Raw genomic sequence first — 19,222 nt, forward strand, 5'->3', positions numbered from 1 at the left:
GGGCGTCCTTGGGAAGAGGCACCCTACCGGATGTGGGCACCTTGACCATTTAGCCTTCGCAGAAGAAAAACAACACAGCTTTCTTACTTGTCATTGTTCCCTCTTTCTCTTGCCCTCCTGTTGTCATGGCAGTGGTAATGCACATGCAGAACCAGACAGATAGTTTTACTCATTGTGATGCTAAAATAGGAAGAGAGCAGAAAATGATAGAAAATAGAGGCGATGCTGTGGGAGACTGCCGTGCGGTCTGTCCTCGTACAGCTGAAGTTAAGGGAGCGGGAAGCCAGCGGACAGGGACTGTAGCTTTTAGAGGCCTATGTGACGTTACCTCGTCTCTATCTCTCAACCCTGTCCCTGTCAGAGAGGATTACACCCCTGAGCACACACACACTCCCAGCGGAGCTGCAGTCAGACGGACTGCGCTCTCCTCCCTCACACACAGCGAGGAAGGTAGAGAGGGGAAAAGTACGAGGGATGTAAAGGGTGAAAGCAGGATTTACAAGGGAGGAGGTGAGGGATAGAGAGAGGAGGGGAAAGGGGCAAGACGAGCAACAGAGGACGGGAAGAATATGAGGTGAAAGAGGCAGTGAGAGAAAGGTGGATGGAGCAGAGGGAGGAAGGGAGGGAAATCGTGATTGACAGAAAGAGAGGGCAAAATGTCTGGAGGGAGACTTGGGCTGGAGGCAAATTGATGGAAGGAGAAACATATGGAGAGAGAGAGAGAGAGAGAGAGAGAGAGAGGAGGATTGCAGAAAGGTGCAATACAGTGAGAGAGTAGATAGGCAGAGGGAGAAGAGAGAAGGAAAAGCAAGCTACTGCAGACAGTGAGGCAGGGAAGATCCATGCATTTAAAGAAAGACACAATTAGAGAAATGGCCTGTCTCCAAATAAATTGGAATTAGACATTAAATGATAAAAAAGTTATGTTTTTTTCTCTCTTCCTTCTCCTCTGAGAGATATTTAATTAAAAATCTAATCAAATAAATGACTCTCAGCCAGTGTGCCTGTGTGAAGCCTTTTCCAATCCCCTCTTGGGGTGTACGGTCACAACACGCTGTCCCTGCTAACTACACTAGCCTCGGGAGCTGGCGTTAATAAGCTCAGCAATTATTACACATGGTTCACCCTGTGTTGGTCTTTTTCCTGCAATAGATAGACTTTAGACTTTTTAAATTTTATACATGGACACAGAAAAGCACAGGAGGAAGACTTAATAGTCTTCTGCCCTGTGGATTTCCATCCACTGTGGTAACATAATGCTGTCGCAATGGGTCCATTTGGTTTGATCTGCACATCATAGGCTCAGACTGCGTGTGGCCAGGAAGGCTGCGTCAGCCCCTCCTCTTGTAGGACAGGTTTAAAAACTTTGGAACGATAGGTGCAGGGACCACGTTTCCCTGAACAAGATGATGTTAGGAGTCGCCCACTATCATGTCCTGACATGCCCAAAAGCGTGTTCTGTCCAGGTGTGCCCGCCTCCATCGTCCTCCATCCCTCCGTTCCCTATTGCCTCATCTTTCATTCGCTATATTTTGCTGACAGCCATGAAAAAAAAACTGCTCCACATACATCAAACAGCAGTCAAACGGGGAGGCTTGCGGAAGCGTAGGAGTTCACGTCTCGTTCCTGCTACAGGCCTTCACTGGTTTGTCTAGCACATTGGCCTAGTTTCCTGTTTTCCCTTTATTCCCCGACTATTCCTCAGTTGTCATAAAAAAACAGAATTTCTGTGCAAAGTTAGCGAGAAAATATGTTCCTGTGCTGTCATTTCAACAGAATGCACCTGTCTTCACCCTTTGCTAACGACAAAAAGACTAATAATTAGTACAAGTATGGCCCAGTTGGACAACCCAGTAACCCAGCAGAGGACTCAAGTTGTCTTTGATGCATAGAGAGCAGCCATCGAGCAGTCTTCCTGTTTCGCTCTAATGTGAATAGGAAGGATGGTGGAAAGCGAGGACGTAAATCTGAGGACGATGACAGAGAGGGAGAAATAATCTCTTTTTGGCCCTCTTGCTTTTCCCCCCACGTACCCTTACTGCCGGTCTCCCTTTCAGCTGTTTAACAAATTAGACACAATAAGTCCGTAATTACAATGCCTTTTAATTGCTCTGTTTCCATTCACCGGTTGTTCACGTGTGTTTGCTCAAGAGCGTGCACGTGTGGAGATTCCCCTCATTACACGGCAGGTTTGTGATTAACGAGAGGAGTTAGCGAATTATACTAATTGCTATATTTTTAATGAAGACGAGTGGGTTTGCTTGGAGGGGAAAAAAACGTGAGGGGGGCGGGGGAGTGTGAAACAATGAAAGAAATGCAGGGGTTTGTTTTGCCAAGTTAATTTGTTTGCATGTGAGGGTGGGGGAAGCGTAGGAGAGCAGCGGAAAGGGCTTGAGTGTTTGAAGGCTAACCGCGCCACTATTGATAATGCTGCGTGTTCGCTTTGATGTGCGAGCGTGTCTTAAATGGCTTTTCACCCCCGGTGATGAAAGTGTTGGTTTGTGCCCGCAGATCATAGCCTGGGGTGGGGCTTGTTTGGGTGTGCTTGTTGAGCACTTTGGGACGATTCCCAAACCTCCCAGTGTCTCGTGTGGAGCTTTCTGTGCCGCTCTGATGTTGTTTCACTCTTCTTTCCCATCGGTTCACTGCCACTCTCTAATTTTCTTCTTCTATTATTTCCCTCTCACCCGGCTCCTTTCTCTCCCGCTTCCTTTCATCTCTCCCAGGACGGAGTCAGTCGCTGAGAAGATGCTCACCAACTGGTTCACCTTCCTGCTTTACAAGTTCCTCAAGGTAAAATTGTCTGTCGCATGCACACACAGAGACACACACAACTTTTGAAGCAATACTAATACTGCTGCTGTTTGAGAATAGAAAAGAATGCCTAACACACACACACACACACACACACACACACACACACACACACACACACACACACACAATCACAGCTGCAGCATTAGATAAGGCAGAGGCAGCAGGCTACCTATCCCTTACCTCTGCCTTTCATGTGGTAAATTCTCCTTTCTCTGAATTGAGGAATCTGCAGTCTGAAGTGCTGTTCAGACACAGCTGGTCATGTTGTTGTGATCGCTGTAGCCTGTCGCACTAACCTGTCCTCTCTTTGTGTCCCTCACTGGATTCTTTTACAGCCAGGAAAGTGTGTGTGTGTATGGGTGTGTGTGTGTTCATGCCTCTGTGTTTGTATCCCCCTTCAGAGCTTTGGGGCTTAGCAAAAGAGGAAGCCAGAGATCTTACACAAATGCATTCTCTCATTTCTCTGTCTGTCTGTCTGTCTGTCTGTCTGTCTGTCTGTCTGTCTGTCTGTCTGTCTGTCTGTCTGTCTGTGGCTCTCTTTCTCTTTTTGACTTCCTTTCCCTCTGATATGGAATCAGAGGGAATTATTGAGGCTTAAACTGTGCTAAATTCTTGTTTCCACACACATTCTCTACATTCAGACATCACTGCAGCTAATCAGTTAGCAGCGGGGCCTTAAACCCCCGCCAGGACAGGCATGCTAGTGGACAGCAAACCAGCCAAGCCCCTGGGGGTCCCAGTTAGCATCTGTGTGTGTTTATGTGAGACTGTGTCACTTTTGGGCGTGCGTGCATGTGTGTGTGTTTTGGCTCCAAATATGAGACTGGACAGCCAGAGCTGGGTTCAGTGACAGGGGAGTGGGTTACCAGGGAAGCTGTTGGAAATCCTGCAATAACAGCTGTGTTTATGAACTTAAGACAAAAACAACAGAGAACAGACAGGAGAAGGTGGGGGAATGTAGAGAGAAAATGGTCAGAAGTGGTTGTGGATTGATGAGAGGAAGTGTTGAGGATGTGGGAAAAGTGTTTAAACTGAGTGCAAGGGAAGGTGAGAGGGGGAAATGGAGGGACGGGGCGAAATGAGTACTGAAGCAAAGACTTGCTGTAGCTTGCAGCAAGGTTACCAACCTAGCTTTTATCTAACCTCCGCAATTCAGCGCCTCTCTTTCTCCTGAGTTTTTAGGGGTCACATAAAAGAGAGGCCTGGAACAATTTCAAGGTTCAGCCAGGTGTGAATAAAGATGGGTAAAGGTCAAGTAGTTGTTCAAAGGGAGGAAACAGATAAAGCTTTCACATACCAAGGGGAACAGAAGTAAGAAGAAAAATCCTTTTATCCATTACCCTATTCTAAGGGTTCACTTGTCCTCCTGTGCACTGGCTTGTTAGAGAGAGCGGTTAGAGAGGGTCACGTGGTTGCTCTGTTTCTGCACCACAAGCGCTGTGTGCTGCTTCTGCTAAAATTGCAGTTGCCAGTTTTAGGATGCTGCAGTAAAATTTTATTGTCAGAGTAGTTAGATTAGTAAATGAATGAAAAAGATATGTTAGAATAGCGACGACAGGACACTGAAGTTAGAAACAGACTACCTCAGCCAGTGCTAGATTATCCTGCACTGTTCATCTGACAGCTCACCAAGATGACTGACGTATTGATGCATGACCATGCCCTCCTGAAGGGGTGGAGGGCAGTAGACTTCGTCTGCCTCAAAGCACAAAGTTGCATGTCGAATGCAACCCATAAGTCATTGGCTAAACAGCATTAATTTGAGAGCAAGACTATTTAAAAAAGTAATGTAATGTGAGTAATGTGCACCCCTTAAATCCTGATTCCAGTTTATTACAACCTGGGTCCATTTTCTTAGTTTGGCCTTTATTTCCATTATGTTGTACTCACCAAAGTGAGACATGACATCTGAGAGCATGGTGGCACCGCTATAATGAGCTGTTGTAGACAAACCAACACAGTGGTTCCCAAACTATTTGACTGAGGGCCCTTTAAAATGAAGCATTGCCACAGGTTGCAGTTTAACCAACTGTTTTCTGTGTTGAAAAGAGATGTAAATTTATCCAGTGTTTTACTGTAAAAAGCAACAATAAGAGAAAAATGAGGAAAAATATAGATGACCTGACTGTTTATATACAAGTTTCCACTGAAGGCCATGAGATGCTGTTGAAAGCTCTGGAAATAGCTATGAAGCAGACCTCGATTGTGTTGTCTCTCTGGAAAATGTGATGCTCATTTACAGTCATGTAGTTTGTCAGTCAGAGAAGTTTGTGATGATCAACTCTCCTGTTTCCTGCTCTGTCTGACGTCTTCTGAGCAACATCGCAGCATTCCTCACTTAGTTCAGTGTTATTTTTGCAAATGGGAAAGGTAGCCAAAACCGAACAACTGGAATTATCCTTTAACAAGGAGCTGAGAAGTGGTGCAAGCAGGCAGTGCTCAGCTGGCAGGCCAGCAGAACGAGCGAGTGCGAAGGACAGCGAGGGAGAGAGAGACGGAGGCCCAGCATCCCAGCGCTCGTTGCCTGGTTGACACGTCTCACACACCAAAGTGCTTCTCCAAGCGTTTTTTCACTCCTCAGTCGTTAACCTTCTATTAACTCCTCCATCAATTGCCACTCACTCACACTCACTGTGCTTCCTCTCCTTCTTGCACACACACACACACACACAAACATAGATTTACAAAGGGTGTTTTTTTTCCCCAAAGAAGAGACACGAGAGAGAAAAATGGTGCGTGTGTGTGTGTGTGCGTGCGTGCGTGCGTGCGTGCGTGCGTGCGTGCGTGCGTGCGTGCGTGCGTGCGTGCGTGCGTGCATGCGTGCATGCGTGTGTGTGTGCATGTTATTAGCCAACACAGGCCATGGCCTCGTCCTTCACTTCTCTGCCTGTGGTTGGCTTAAAGAAGATTACAAATATAATTGGAGAGCTGCTCAGCAAAGCTATGCAGTTTTTGCTGTTGTGTCCTTTTTTTGCAGGTAAACTTTTTGCATGGTTGCATTCGTACTTAAACAATCTCTTTCCCTCCTTTCTTCCCTTTCATCCATCCTCCTCTGGCCTTTTGCCTCTACCCATCTCCCTCTTCCTACGACTTCCTCTCCCTGTTTCCAGGAGTGTGCTGGTGAGCCTCTCTTCATGCTGTACTGTGCCATGAAGCAGCAAATGGAAAAGGGACCAATAGACTCAATCACTGGAGAGGCCCGCTACTCCCTCAGCGAGGACAAACTCATCAGGCAGCAGATTGACTACAAGACTTTGGTCAGTGCACATACACTTACTAGTGGACAAAGGCAGTCGGACTGCACATTTAAACAGATGCACACATACAGCTGATACAGTACGTTGATGTGGATTTAATACGCACACAGTATTCTTGAAAAGCTGGGCTTGCTAAATCAGGGACCATTTTGCAGTTATATTGGCTTCTACAACTCATATTTTATGACGTCAACATTAAATAGGTGCAAATAAATATGACCTCTGTTCTAAAATTGGGATGAAACCATTTCTAACAGTAACAAGGAGCTACAAATGCATTGGTCCGCACTTGAATATTGATTCTAAATTGCCTTAAGAAGTGTTGGTTTGCAGGTCAGAAATCATTGCAGGGTCATGCTTCCCCACATCAATAGATAATGCTCCCAGTGTGTGCTGACATCTCAGTCAACATGTGACCCATGCCCTTTGACCTCTGCCTCTGTAGACGCTGCACTGTGTGAACCCGGAGAATGAGAACGCTCCCGAGGTGACGGTGAAAAGCCTGAACTGTGACACGGTGACGCAGGTGAAGGAGAAGCTGCTGGATGCTGTGTACAAGGGCACGCCCTACTCCCAGAGACCAAAGGCCTCCGATATGGACCTGGGTACGGAGAGAGAGAGCTGCCCCACACACACACACATGCACACATGCACATGCCAATTGTACACTCCAAGCACAGGTGCACTGCTACAGGGGGTAAAGAGGGACTCGTTTCAAGGGCTCTCTGAAGCAGGAGGGGGCCTTCTAGACAGGAGAAATAATCCTGTACAAAAATAAATTCAAGTCAGGGGCCAAAAGTCACTGAAATTATGCACTGTACCCCCTTTAATTTATTCAGTCAGTGAACTTGCAATGCTCTCTGCATCCTTAGTAAGTCACAGCAACTTAAGTTTCTTTGGAGGTGGGAGTTTTTGGTGACTGTATCTATGCAATCCATGTCTCATTTCTCTCTTTATTTGCTCATATGAAACATACATGACATACACAACCTTACCTCTCTCTCGTGTGTGTGTGTGCGCAGAATGGAGACAGGGCAGGATGGCTCGCATCATCCTTCAGGACGAGGATGTCACCACCAAGATAGACAATGACTGGAAGAGACTGAACACGCTGGCTCACTACCAGGTACCCCACTGCTCAAGCACAACATAACTCCCATGATGCTCTGCTGATGATTTGGTTGCACATTATTGTTGCTTTCAGTGCAGTCGTTTGGGTTATAGCTGCTGTTGTTTTGGGTATATTTCATATGCAAATGCACATCATGTGAAAGTAAGAAGTAGGTCCCGTAAAGAAGCGCTGTGGAGAATAAGCTCTGTTTGTGTGTTGGACTTTAATCCTGCTGCTGGACGCTTTGTGAGTGTTGGAAATCCTGTTTCAGGTGACAGATGGCTCAGTGATTGCCCTGGTGCCTAAACAGAACTCAGCTTACAACATCTCCAACTCCTCCACGTTCACCAAGTCCCTCAGCAGATACGGTACGAGAGAAGGTGTGTGTGTGTGTGTTCTGTCTGTGTGTAGTTGTGTACGTCTGTGTGTACATGTGTATTTATATACGTGTGCACTCACTTCGTATTACTTCAAATGCATTTCTAACGGCGACAGCAGTAAAAGCAAAATGGATTGGAAATGGATGAATTCTGACATGTTTTTATGTTTGAAAATGATGATCCTGCTAACAGGATCAACCACTGATCACTTTAAATCTGTTGATGTTAAACTAGGTCCCCATTTAGGTTCTGGTACCTCCTCTTTCAACCATTTCAGGTGAACTGGGATTCAGGTCTAGATCTTATTAAACGATGTAGCCACTGGAACTAATGTTTTAGCATTTTGGTTAGGCAGATTTTGAGTTCAATAACATTTTTGACCAAAAATGTCAAATATGTCAGTGACCAATCTTGTCAATCCCCATCTCACTGTACTTCCCACAGAGGACGATGTGCATGACAGCTGTCAGCTGCACAGTTCAACACCACGTCTGAAGGCTGGTTTTGTGTCAGCGCCTCGTTGCTTCCTGGCTGTCCAGCTCCTTCACTGACGAGCTCTTTATTGCTGCTCACTTCTCTGATCCCCTTTATACCTCACATGTCTGTTTGGTAACAATATATTGTAATACAAAAATACAATACAAGCAAATTGGTCTAAAACATCATAGAAATAGATGTCAAGAAAATAACATACCTTTTCCACCTGCACTGTGTAGCACACTTTATAGCAGGAGATTAAGGCAGGCAATGCTGATCTGAGGTGTGCTTGTGTCACAGACAGCTGATTGAATTTCTTGAATATGTCTGATGGAACTGCATTTTTATGCCAAATAAATGCAAATCCAGACACCTTCCACCACATGCTAGGTGTGAAGTGGACCTCTGTATCTCACGTTTCTCATCTTTCTTTTCTATTTTCTAAATCCCTCTCTGGTGTACAGTAACTCTGTTCCTGAGCTCTGCCTCCGTGACACACACATAAATACCCCCTAACACCTCCGTCGCACTCACACTGCACTTCCCTGGTCCACATTCTCTGCTCTGACATTTTGAACCTCTCAATCCTTTCCTGCTTTGTCACGGAACTGACAAGCATTCAGACGAGAGCGTAATGCTCCGTGTCACAAAATAGGGGATCACTGTCCGACAATGGAGGGAGGGAAGGAGCAGGAGAGAGAGTGACAGACAAATTTATTCTGGAATGAAGGAGTGACATGCAAGCAGAGGAAGTTGTCACCTTTCAGAAATGTGTTCTAGCTTCACGCAGATTTTTGGTCCCTGTAGCTGCCTCAGATTTCTTATTCATGTGTTTTTTTTATACCGGGGTCGCTTCATTTACAGGTAGTTCACCTTGAGAAAGTGATTAAAACAAAATGAATTATACCCTCATACACTTCAGGCTGGCACCAAGTTCTGGGCTGCTTCATATATGTAATCAAATCATGTTTATCTAATAATCCCTTTGCCTTCTCAGCCAGAGGCCCCAGATTTCTGCAGGATAGATGAGATTGCACTTTATTTTAAGACCCTCTCTCCTCTAAAATTTGCCTTGTGTCAAAGCTAAATCTCTTTCACTCTTCGACGCACTGAAAAAAACAACACACTCACATACATCCCAGTATTACAAAAAGAGCTTCAGAGCAGCAGTTCTGCACACAACCTTGACCTCTGAACTTCCTCTTTACCTTTTTACCTCCTCATCCCCGGATGCTAATATTACAAAACTAATATCACGAAACACATGCTCGCCTCCTCATGTGTGTCTGCTTTTTCTTACTGTTATTTTTGGCCCTCTCACTCAACTCTCCTCCACGTCTCATCCGCCACCCCCTTCTAGAGAGCATGCTGAGGACGGCCAGCAGTCCAGACAGCCTGCGCTCCCGAACACCCATGATCACCCCCGACCTCGAGAGCGGCACCAAACTGTGGCACCTGGTCAAGAACCACGACCACTCAGACCAGAGGGAAGGGGACAGAGGGAGCAAGATGGTCTCTGAGATCTACCTGACCAGACTGCTCGCCACCAAGGTATCTAGAAGCTATACACACACACACACACACACACACACACACACACACACACACACACCCCTTTAGCCTAAAAACCCCACTCCACCATATCCTGTCATGTAGCCCACTTCCACCAGCAACCCTTACCCCTGACCTTTGTGTGGTGGTGGTCTCAAAGCTCATTAACATTTTTCATAACCTTTTGTACAAAGACACACATATGCGCAGGACTGCGTGTGTGTGTGTCTTAATTAGGAGGTTGACCTTTGACTATTGAGTTGTTTGGTCGGTGTTACTGGGCCCTTTGTTGGTGGCCTCAGGGCTTTTAGGCCCAGGCTTTTACCCTACCATCATTACTCACCCAATTCCTCCATGTCCTCCAGACAGCTCTGTGGAACCTGTGCTCAGGTTTTTATGCAGCGTGTGTCTTCGGATGATGATCTGAAAGGTTATTTGCAGTTTGCGTTGATGTCCTGGAGAAATAACGATCAGCCGTTGTGTATTTCATCCCTGAGCAAGTTGTTAGCCACCACTGAGCAGAGTGTGATTGAGTTCCCATCACTGCGAAAATGTTTTGTGAAACAGCAGTTGCAACCCTGGGACTGTTTTGTATTCTGGGACTGTCTGAGCTGGTACGGTGTTGGCATCTTTACCAGAGCTGTTTCAAAAGCGCCTGAGAGAGGTTTGCGAATGTTTTCAACTGGAGGGGTTTGCGTATTTCATTTTTCCGTATTAATATTTCAATTACATGAATAAGAATGAGGTTAAAATAGCATGAAATATCATTTTAGGATTGATAGGTCTTTGTAGTTGTTAACCCACAGAAAACTGCACACAACAGTATACAATTAAATGCAGCATTAAATGGTCTAGGACCAAAATATATTCTAGATTTATTAACTCCATATGAAGTATCCAGACCTCTCAGGTCATCAGGGACAGACCTATTGTGTGTTCCCAGAATGAGAACCAAACAAAGTGAAGCAGCTTTCAGTTATTATGCTCCTCACCTGTGGAACATTCTCCCTGCACACCTGAGATCTGCACCAAGTGTCAGCTTATTTAAATCAGGGCTGAAAACATTATTATTTGCTTCAGCTTTTACTTACAGTAAATGTATTTGCTCAATGGTTTTAATCATTCTAAATGCTAAATTATTGTCTTATACTGGCTTCTGTTTTTAATTTTCCTTTAATTGTATTTTATTTTTATTTTTCTATTCTCTTCTAATCTAATCTAATCTAATCTAATCTAATCTCATTCTTTCTTTGAAATCTTTGATTTTAATGTATTTTTATGCTTCTGTAAAGCACTTTGAATTGCCTAGTGTATGAATTGTGCTATACAAAGAAATTTGCCTTGCCTTGCCTCGCCTTACAAAACTTCTATCTGTAAAATTAAGTGTGAAATACACCCTTTTGTTTTCACATTATCTCTTGAGCACGACCAGTTCTTTCTTCTGAGCCCCGCATGCAGTACAAGACTACTAACAACAGCTTGTCATCCTCCCCGTTAATTACATCTGGGAAAAGCCTAATTCACATATTTTGGGTCCACAAAGTATTGAATGTCTAACATAAACGTATACGTGTGGAGCCCAGCTGTTTTATCCCAAATCTGCACACACTGATAAAAAGCTTGTGAGCACAAACACTCAGCCACTGCCTGTACAGTACGAACAGTGTCAGGCTTTTTTGCTCTCATTTGCAAGTTGTAACTATCTTGGTGATTCAGCTCAGTTTGGTACTTCCTCTCCCCCGATGTTTTACTCATTAGCTCCAGATTTCCACTGTTCCAGCTCCAGGTAGAAAAGTGCAAGGTTAGCGGCATCAGTGTTACCTCAACTGGGAAATGCAAGTCAGAGGAAGACGATGGGGGAACTTGGAGCGCTGCAGTTTGCTCTTATTTATTACAGCCCCCACAGCTTTGTGTGTTTTAGGAAGCTGATTTGTGGATGTGTGAATGAATACAAAACTGCACATTCAACTTCTGGCTGGTTTAAATAAGGTTTTGTAAAAGGTGGCCTCCATGCTTGAAGATGGAAACGACGGTGCTGAATGCTTGTGGGAAATATCAAATCGTTTCAACTTCAGAGGAATTTGTGAGGATTCAGATTCTCCGGAGCTGTGTGATGTGGTAAAAAACAGCCTTAGAACAGCCTTAGGCTGAACTCTCCTTGGGATTCATCCTAAATACTGTAAAGAACACTGAGCACTCAGCACCATCACAAACTCTCAGAAAGTTGGAGTACTAAAAGCAAAGCAGCATCATTCTCAAACACCTGCTCCTGACAGCCATCGCCTCCAGCCGACCATCACCAGCACAGAGGAATATGCAAGCAGAGGCTGTTTAGTGGCATTATAACTCAACTGCGTTCTGTACCTTTGCATTACCGTCAGTTAAATAAATGAACTGAAGACTTCTCCTGTACCTTAACGTCCTTTCTAAAACCCTATGTACTCTGATGATAGGCTCACACACCACATTAAATTCATTCATTAAATTCAATTACAGTTCTGTCACATTTATGCCAAAGTACACACAATAAGCCAGTGTTGGTTCTCCTGCCCAGGGTACACTCCAGAAGTTTGTGGATGACCTGTTTGAGACCATCTTCAGCACAGCGCACCGAGGAAGCGCTCTGCCTCTCGCCATCAAGTACATGTTTGACTTCTTGGACGAGCAGGCGGACAAACACTCCATATCAGACTCTGATGTGCGGCACACTTGGAAGAGCAACTGGTGAGTTTGTGTGTGCACGCTGTGAAAGAGCATCAGTGGGAGTGCTTGGGTGCTGGTTTGGGTCTCATTAGTGTTGTGAAAAAAACTGGCTGTAGTTTGAGAAAGATTTAGACTGTAAGCCAACAAATATGCAGCACTTTACAGTGGTACTGCGGCACAATGTAGAGTGTTCCTGTTTCTCTTGCCCCAGGTATTTTATCACTCAGACTGCAGTGCTCTTTGCACCCTAATAGCCTGTCAAGTATGTCCAACTGTGCAACTCCTCTCTGCCTTCTCCCTCCTCATCCTTCTACTCTCTCACTCCTCCCAGTCTTCCTCTCCGGTTCTGGGTGAACGTGATCAAGAACCCCCAGTTTGTCTTTGACATCCATAAGAACAGCATTACAGACGCCTGCTTGTCTGTGGTGGCTCAAACCTTCATGGACTCCTGTTCAACATCGGAGCATAAACTTGGGAAGGACTCACCTTCGAACAAGCTGCTCTACGCTAAAGACATCCCCAACTATAAGAACTGGGTAGAGAGGTACAACAACATGTTCAGCTGTCTTTATCTTAAAGCTGTTTCCAATCAGCTTTTGTCAAGATCTTAACTATCTTCCTGTCCTCCAGGTACTACTCTGACATCTCCAGGATGCCGGCCATCAGTGACCAGGACATGAGTGCCTACCTGGCAGAGCAGTCGCGCCTGCATGCAAACCAGTTCAACAGCATGTCGGCCCTACACGAGATCTACTCCTACATTGTCAAGTACAAGGATGAGGTGAGAAGGACTTTCATTTAAACACAGCTTTGAGCTACATAGGTGTTATTTTTGTCTTGATATATTCAGTATTGTCTCCACAACACTGACTCCATCCTTACAAGAACAGAGCCATGTCACACTCACCACTCAAACAGAAATACTGTTTTCATTCACCTCCAGCACATTTTCCACATTAAAAGTCTTCCAGCCTGGCCATCACTGGTAGGATTTTAGAGTGAAATACCTACAGGAAGTGCTCAGTTTCATTGACAGCAGTTTAAGATTAGTTTGGAGAAACATAAATGTGGAACAACTGGAATTAATAGATGGATGAAAAATAGAAACTCAGAGCAGCAGAGTGGCCCGACTCTGCTGTTGTTGAATTGTCAGAAACTGTTAAGCTACACATAATTTTTTTTTACCTGGACTTCATTTGTTTGTGCTTGCCATTGGAGATTCAACCATTATTTAAATACTGGCTTTATATTGGAATTTCCAACGTGTCTCAATTATGAACCTGCCAGATGGGATGTTGGTGTCTTGTTTGGGGATACAAACGCTCCATGTTTTCAAAGCAAAATCCAGAACATTGCAACGTCAACCAACCCCTTCGCCTTTCCTTCTCCAGATCTTGTCGGCGTTGGAGCGGGACGAGCAGGCGAGGAGACAGAGACTGAGGAGCAAGCTGGAGCAGGTCATCGACACAATGGCCCTGAGCAGCTGAGGACCATCCAGCACCTCCATCTCCTCCTTGTCTCCACTCCTCCTCTCCATCTGTCTCTCCCCCTCGCTCCTCTCACCCAACAAACAAAACTCCAACCCCCAACAACACGACAGACGAACTGCAAAAGGACTGAAGCAGTATACTGCAAAACAGGGGGGGGTTCGGCAGAGATGGGCGGGCCTGTGTACGCTTACATGTGTTTGTGTGTGTGTTTGTCTGCAGCCCCGTCCAGTGTGTGGGCTGGTGTCTGTGTGAGGGACTGGGACACCGGATGTTTCCACACATGCATACATGGAGAAACATGTCAACTGACAGCATTTGATTCTTGTGGATGTTGGTGTTTTGTTGTTTGCTTGATTTTGATTTCAGGAGTTTTGTCGTGCTGAAGCGCTGGTCAGGAAAGAAGCAACGGAAGCCTGGAAAGGAACTCCATATATGGCGTCATTAGCAGGATGGACCAATCTGTGATGAGCCAATGGAGAGAGGCTCTGTAGGTCATGTGATTCCAATGGGCGTCACAGTTTTAAAGGATGTTGTTTTTTGTTTTTCTTTTGTTTTTTTTGTATAAATGTAATCAACTGCCCACTCTCTGATCTCTCGCCACTTGTATTACTGCTGAATTTGCACAATTTACAGAAACGTTACAAAGGAAGACGATATAGATATTATATATAAATACAGCTACGTTTTTAAAGAAAGATTAGGGAGAAAACATTTTTGTTGTTTTTCCTTTTAAACCAACAAACATGATAAAAATACGACAATACAAAACATGATTTGATATTTCAAGTACAAAAGAAAAAAAAACTACGTAGACAAAAAAAAAACAAAGAAAAAGAAACAAAAAAGTCGTACTGTGCCATGTTTTCTTTGAATGTTGTTTAGTGCAAAGACATTTTGTTAGATGGAATGTGCTACCGTATGATTTTAAATATGAACATGCCTAGTGACTGAAAAGAATTGTTTGAGCATTGACCCATCGTACGATCCTTGTTGAAAAAAGCGGGAAATCTCCTCGAGGACAATTCATGGTGAAAACATGAAGTTGCTGTTGTTTCTAATTCAATCAGTGCAATCTTTTGGTTCCCGAAAACCAAATATATACTCACAGGATTGTTGCTTTATCATGGCCACGTCTGTATCCGCGGCCGGTTCTGTTCTTCAAGGGTCGAGGAGTGACAGTTCAGTGGGTCGTGGTATAGTGACTGAACAATGAAGTAGCTACATTGCACTACCTGAAATATTCTGTTTGCCCCGACGCCACGTAGCCACAGTATCAAAGCGTTAGGAATCCGTGCATCCTGAGTTTGTGTAATCATCCCTGGAAGGGTCATTCACTTTCCTGTTAGAGCAAAGCCAAAGTCTTGGTGCTCTCAGACACTGTTTATGTCTTTACAGGAGCGACAGTGAGGTCAGGTAGAGCTTAGCTGAGCCCCTCTGCGGTGAAACAAAGTTGGAAAAGCTGTTTTCAGCTGAAAGCCACTTTTTTTTCCATTTTCTCAATGTTAATACCCAAATAGAGGGGCAAGAAAAGATATACTGAGTGTTTCTCTCCACCTCTAACCTATCTATTTGAGACGGAGGCTTTAGTTTTTATCCACAAGGGGGGTTATAGAGAGATACAGAGGTGTCTCACCTCTGTTCATTAGCTACACGAGGCTGAGTAATCCTCCCCTTGCCTGCAGCTCTTGTTTCAAAACTAGCCTATTGCCATGTGTGGCTTAAGCTTTTTTTATTATTACTGCTCTCTTAAGAGGATTTCTTTGTTTCCCTTTTTTTTTTTTTTTTTTGAAGTCTTGAAGTCAGGGTTTTTGACTTTGTGGTGAGAAATAGTTTTCCGATTTTTTTTTTTTTTTTTTTTTGGCTTGCCGAAAAACCAAACTGTGGTCTGTATAATGTTTTTGTTGATGTTTTCATTTGTAAATTGTATACTTTTTCATGATGAAAAAAAGCTGTTTGCTTTTTGTTTTGTTTTCTTTGAACATGTAAATTGTACATTTTACGGTACACAGAAGACAAAATTCTCTTCGGTTTGCCTGAAGTTGAAGTACTTGACCGAACTCGAGGTTTATTTTCCTGATATCAAGGATCAAAATGAAATTGTTGCATCAGATGAGCATCTGTGTCTTTGTGATGGAAATGTGACTTGCTGCTTTAACTCTTGTACCTTGTTTTTCTATCAAACATTAGGGCTGTCATTTTATGCTGATCATAAATGCTGTCGCTGTCCATTCGAACGCCAGGTTCCTTAAAAAAAACAAAAAAAAAACAGTCCTCTCTCACATCCAAGAATAGTGAGCACAACCTCCCAAATTCATGTCAACTCACCTTTTGTTTACATGTCAGAGATGTGACATTGCTTTCTACAGCTGCACACACGAGCCCACATGTAGTTGAACAGGATGCCTGTCGGGACTTGATTGTCTAGTCTCAACTTACCACTCTGCCCATGTTAGGATCAAAATTTCTCGTTTTGGCCACCATGTTGGCTTCACACTTTCAATAGTCTGTGTTAAAATCATCAAACTTAATGAGAGTACTGCAAAAACTCCACCAAAATATCCTCAGTCCACTTTACAAATACTCCAAACAGGTTAGCTGTCTTCAGTGTGCAGCCGAGTTTTTGCTGCATTCATGCATTTTGGTGCTCTTACTGTAGATCCCATTACAAGGAAATGGATGACTGCTGAGGCTCGAGCTCAGCAGTGCTGTTAACAGCAGCCCTTTGAATGATCAGTGTGAGTACAATGTACAGTAGGGACAAATCCCCCCGCTCCCTGCAAAAGCACACAGATGGAAACCAACTGACTCGACAGAGCCCAGCTGGTGATCTGTCAGGCTTTTTAAAGACACTTAAAACATTCTCAATTCATTCTCAGGTTCATGCACCATTTGTGTCGTATTCCGGTTGTAAGTTGGTTGATGAAATGACTGCTGGGGGAGTCGGCTTGTTTATACTGTAGTTTGCATGGCTACTTGCCTTTTAGATTGACCTGCTTTGCAAGTCTGGACGCATCTTTAGAGGAACTTCCCAGCCACCGTTCTCTGTCCCTCATCTTGCACTGTTTGGTGTGATAATTGAGTTGTATTTATTGTTGTTGAGGTGGTATACAGCATGTCAGTTGTCGCAGAGTGTTTGATGTCATCAGGAGGAAGCAAGCATCAGCTGCTGACTTAGAACTTGTCACAGGAACAACATGTAGTTTGACAGAGTTGCTGGTTTTAATGCTGATTTCCTGTCAAATCGGAACAAATGAACAAGTGGAGTTTGCTGCACTGCTTTCAGTGTGAGCAGATTCAGCACAGTCATGTATCTCATGTTTAATTCTCAGCTCTTTAGACATGCGTTGTCACACTTTTCTCCTTTCCAAAAAAAACAAAAAACAAAAAACATAGTTCAATCAAATGCAAGTCCTGGCACCATTCTGTTCTCAAGTTTTGGTTTCCTGATTTCTTCCGATTCAGAAAAATTCAGTGGTTCTTTTTTTTTTCTGCCTTTCTTATTAAATGGAAGTTACATAGAGGATCCAAGGAAACACAAAGCAAATGAATTTCGGACAGAGCTGGCAAAGGAATTTTAATACTACAATAACTCAGATACAGAGTTTCAGACTTGAAGCAACTGTCACAAGTTTGCAGGTTAACATTCATTGTGTAAATATTCTGTTATTTCCTATTTTGCAGATTTACTACTTGTAAATAAACACACATCAAGGAGAGATTAAACATTTTTTGCTAAATAAAATGTGACTTGGGATTTTTATTTAAGGACTGTGGTGGATAAAGTAGAAAACATGCAGGTTTGTTTCTCTGTGGACTCAAAGTAGCTTTTCACAGCTCACACCTTCTTCTTCACTCTACCCTTTCCACTCAGACGATCACCTGCACATCATTGAAGGGACTCTCATCCCCAGACTACAGGTTTTTCATCTTTACCTGCTTTACATTCAGAATTGATCAGTTGAATGTGTGGTATTGCAAATATGACCAACAACACAAAGTAACACATTGGAAATAAATCCACATTTCTTCATGTAAAGTGGTTCTACAAGCTTGTTGATGTAGGGAAAGCTTGCTGCGCTGTTTGGAAACTACTTAAGGGGGTGAACTAACAGCTAGCAAGCTTGCTAACTGTTAGCTCAGTCGTCCTCAGGGGAATATGTTCACTCAGGATTTTTACCATTGACTCCTGTCTCAACTGCCTGCAAACTCTCTCTTTTGCTCAACAGAGAAGGTTTGAATTAAAGCAGATGGTGCAATAAGCTACAATCGCTTCCTTCATTTTGGACTTTCTGGCTCTCCATTCCCTTAAAGGTCAGCACTGTCAAGACGGTTTGCTGGTGCTCTGTAGCATGAAATCATGGGTCAAATCTCACTGAAGTTGATGGTGGTGTCATTACGTCACCTCCTCAAGCAAGTCCATTGATTGAAGCATTTCATAATGAAATGAACTACATTTTGGTGTGTTTTACTCTTTGAAATGCTGGTGTGACCAGACCTTAACCCTGCAGGACTGTGACCAATCTGTCTGTGCAGAGGAGCACTTAAGAGTGAAGGGTTTTATTATTATTATTATTAACATGTTCGATACATTTTTATTAAAAACAGGGTTAGGTAAGGCTAGATATGGAACCTTAATATATTCTTGGCACAGGGCAAAATGTTCCCATTGTTCCAGTTATTAAAAGTTGTCAAGTACTGAAAGCTGGAATTGAATGCTTGTTCAGATTTGGACTTATATTATTCTCAAATCACACACTTTCTGCTTCAAATAATCATTTTGCCATTTTTAGGCTGTATTTTATTGAGGCTCTTGCATGGCAAAATTTACCTGAACATTTCATAACCCTCAATTATGAGATACTGAAAAAAGTAGAACTGGTATTGGCACAGAAAGAGATACTGGTGTATCTGCACACGTATTGAACATTTCCCATCGATACTCAGCCCACATTATCCTCTTAATGAGCTGTGTGATTTAATATCAAAGAATTAAGGTCCAGATTGTTCACAGTCAAGAGAAACCGTCTTGTCAGCCGGCAGCACGATAGCTTCCCTCCTCTGTCTCCCCACCTTTCATAACATGACCAGCATCATTAATCATTCTCATGGCAATGTACTTGAGTGGCTGCTGGAGGTTTGTTCTCTGGAGGTGTTAATACTAACACATTTACCCCCTAACCATACATCACACTTGCACTGCCCTCAGCTTACATGGGCGCTTACATGGAAGAGTGGCTCTGAGTGTATAATACAGTATGGTGTCAGCTGGCTCAGATAGGCTAGGCCAGTAATTTTCATGGCATGTATTGTTGCAGAACAAGAAGGCATGGAGCAACACAGAGAGAGAGAGAGAGAGAGAGAGAGAGAGAGAGAGAGAGAGAGAGAGAGAGAGAGAGAGAGAGAGAGAGAGAGAGAGAGAGGGACCCAGAAGAAAGC

At 43.8% G+C, this 19,222-nt stretch overlaps 1 protein-coding gene across 4 annotated transcripts in view; it reads left to right on the forward strand.

The window, feature by feature from the left end:
- plxna1b (plexin A1b) overlaps positions 1–17,152 on the forward strand; it is a 186,512-nt gene extending 169,360 nt beyond the window's left edge. For 2 of the 4 annotated variants that reach the window (XM_070959932.1, XM_070959933.1), the window contains exons 23-32: positions 2,727–2,793; positions 5,928–6,074; positions 6,520–6,679; positions 7,097–7,200; positions 7,457–7,565; positions 9,403–9,593; positions 12,148–12,317; positions 12,628–12,840; positions 12,927–13,077; positions 13,688–17,152. In XM_070959932.1, the coding sequence (XP_070816033.1) occupies positions 2,727–2,793; positions 5,928–6,074; positions 6,520–6,679; positions 7,097–7,200; positions 7,457–7,565; positions 9,403–9,593; positions 12,148–12,317; positions 12,628–12,840; positions 12,927–13,077; positions 13,688–13,783 (1,408 nt within the window). In that variant the 3' untranslated portion in view covers positions 13,784–17,152. The remainder of the gene's footprint in view (positions 1–2,726; positions 2,794–5,927; positions 6,075–6,519; positions 6,680–7,096; positions 7,201–7,456; positions 7,566–9,402; positions 9,594–12,147; positions 12,318–12,627; positions 12,841–12,926; positions 13,078–13,687) is intronic. The other 2 variants (XM_070959934.1, XM_070959935.1) reach the window with 1 other exon arrangement.
- The last annotated feature ends 2,070 nt before the right edge of the window (positions 17,153–19,222 follow it).

Source organism: Chaetodon trifascialis, chromosome 3 (genome assembly GCF_039877785.1).
Source record: "Chaetodon trifascialis isolate fChaTrf1 chromosome 3, fChaTrf1.hap1, whole genome shotgun sequence".
In the NCBI taxonomy this organism is placed as follows: Eukaryota; Metazoa; Chordata; class Actinopteri; order Chaetodontiformes; family Chaetodontidae; genus Chaetodon; species Chaetodon trifascialis.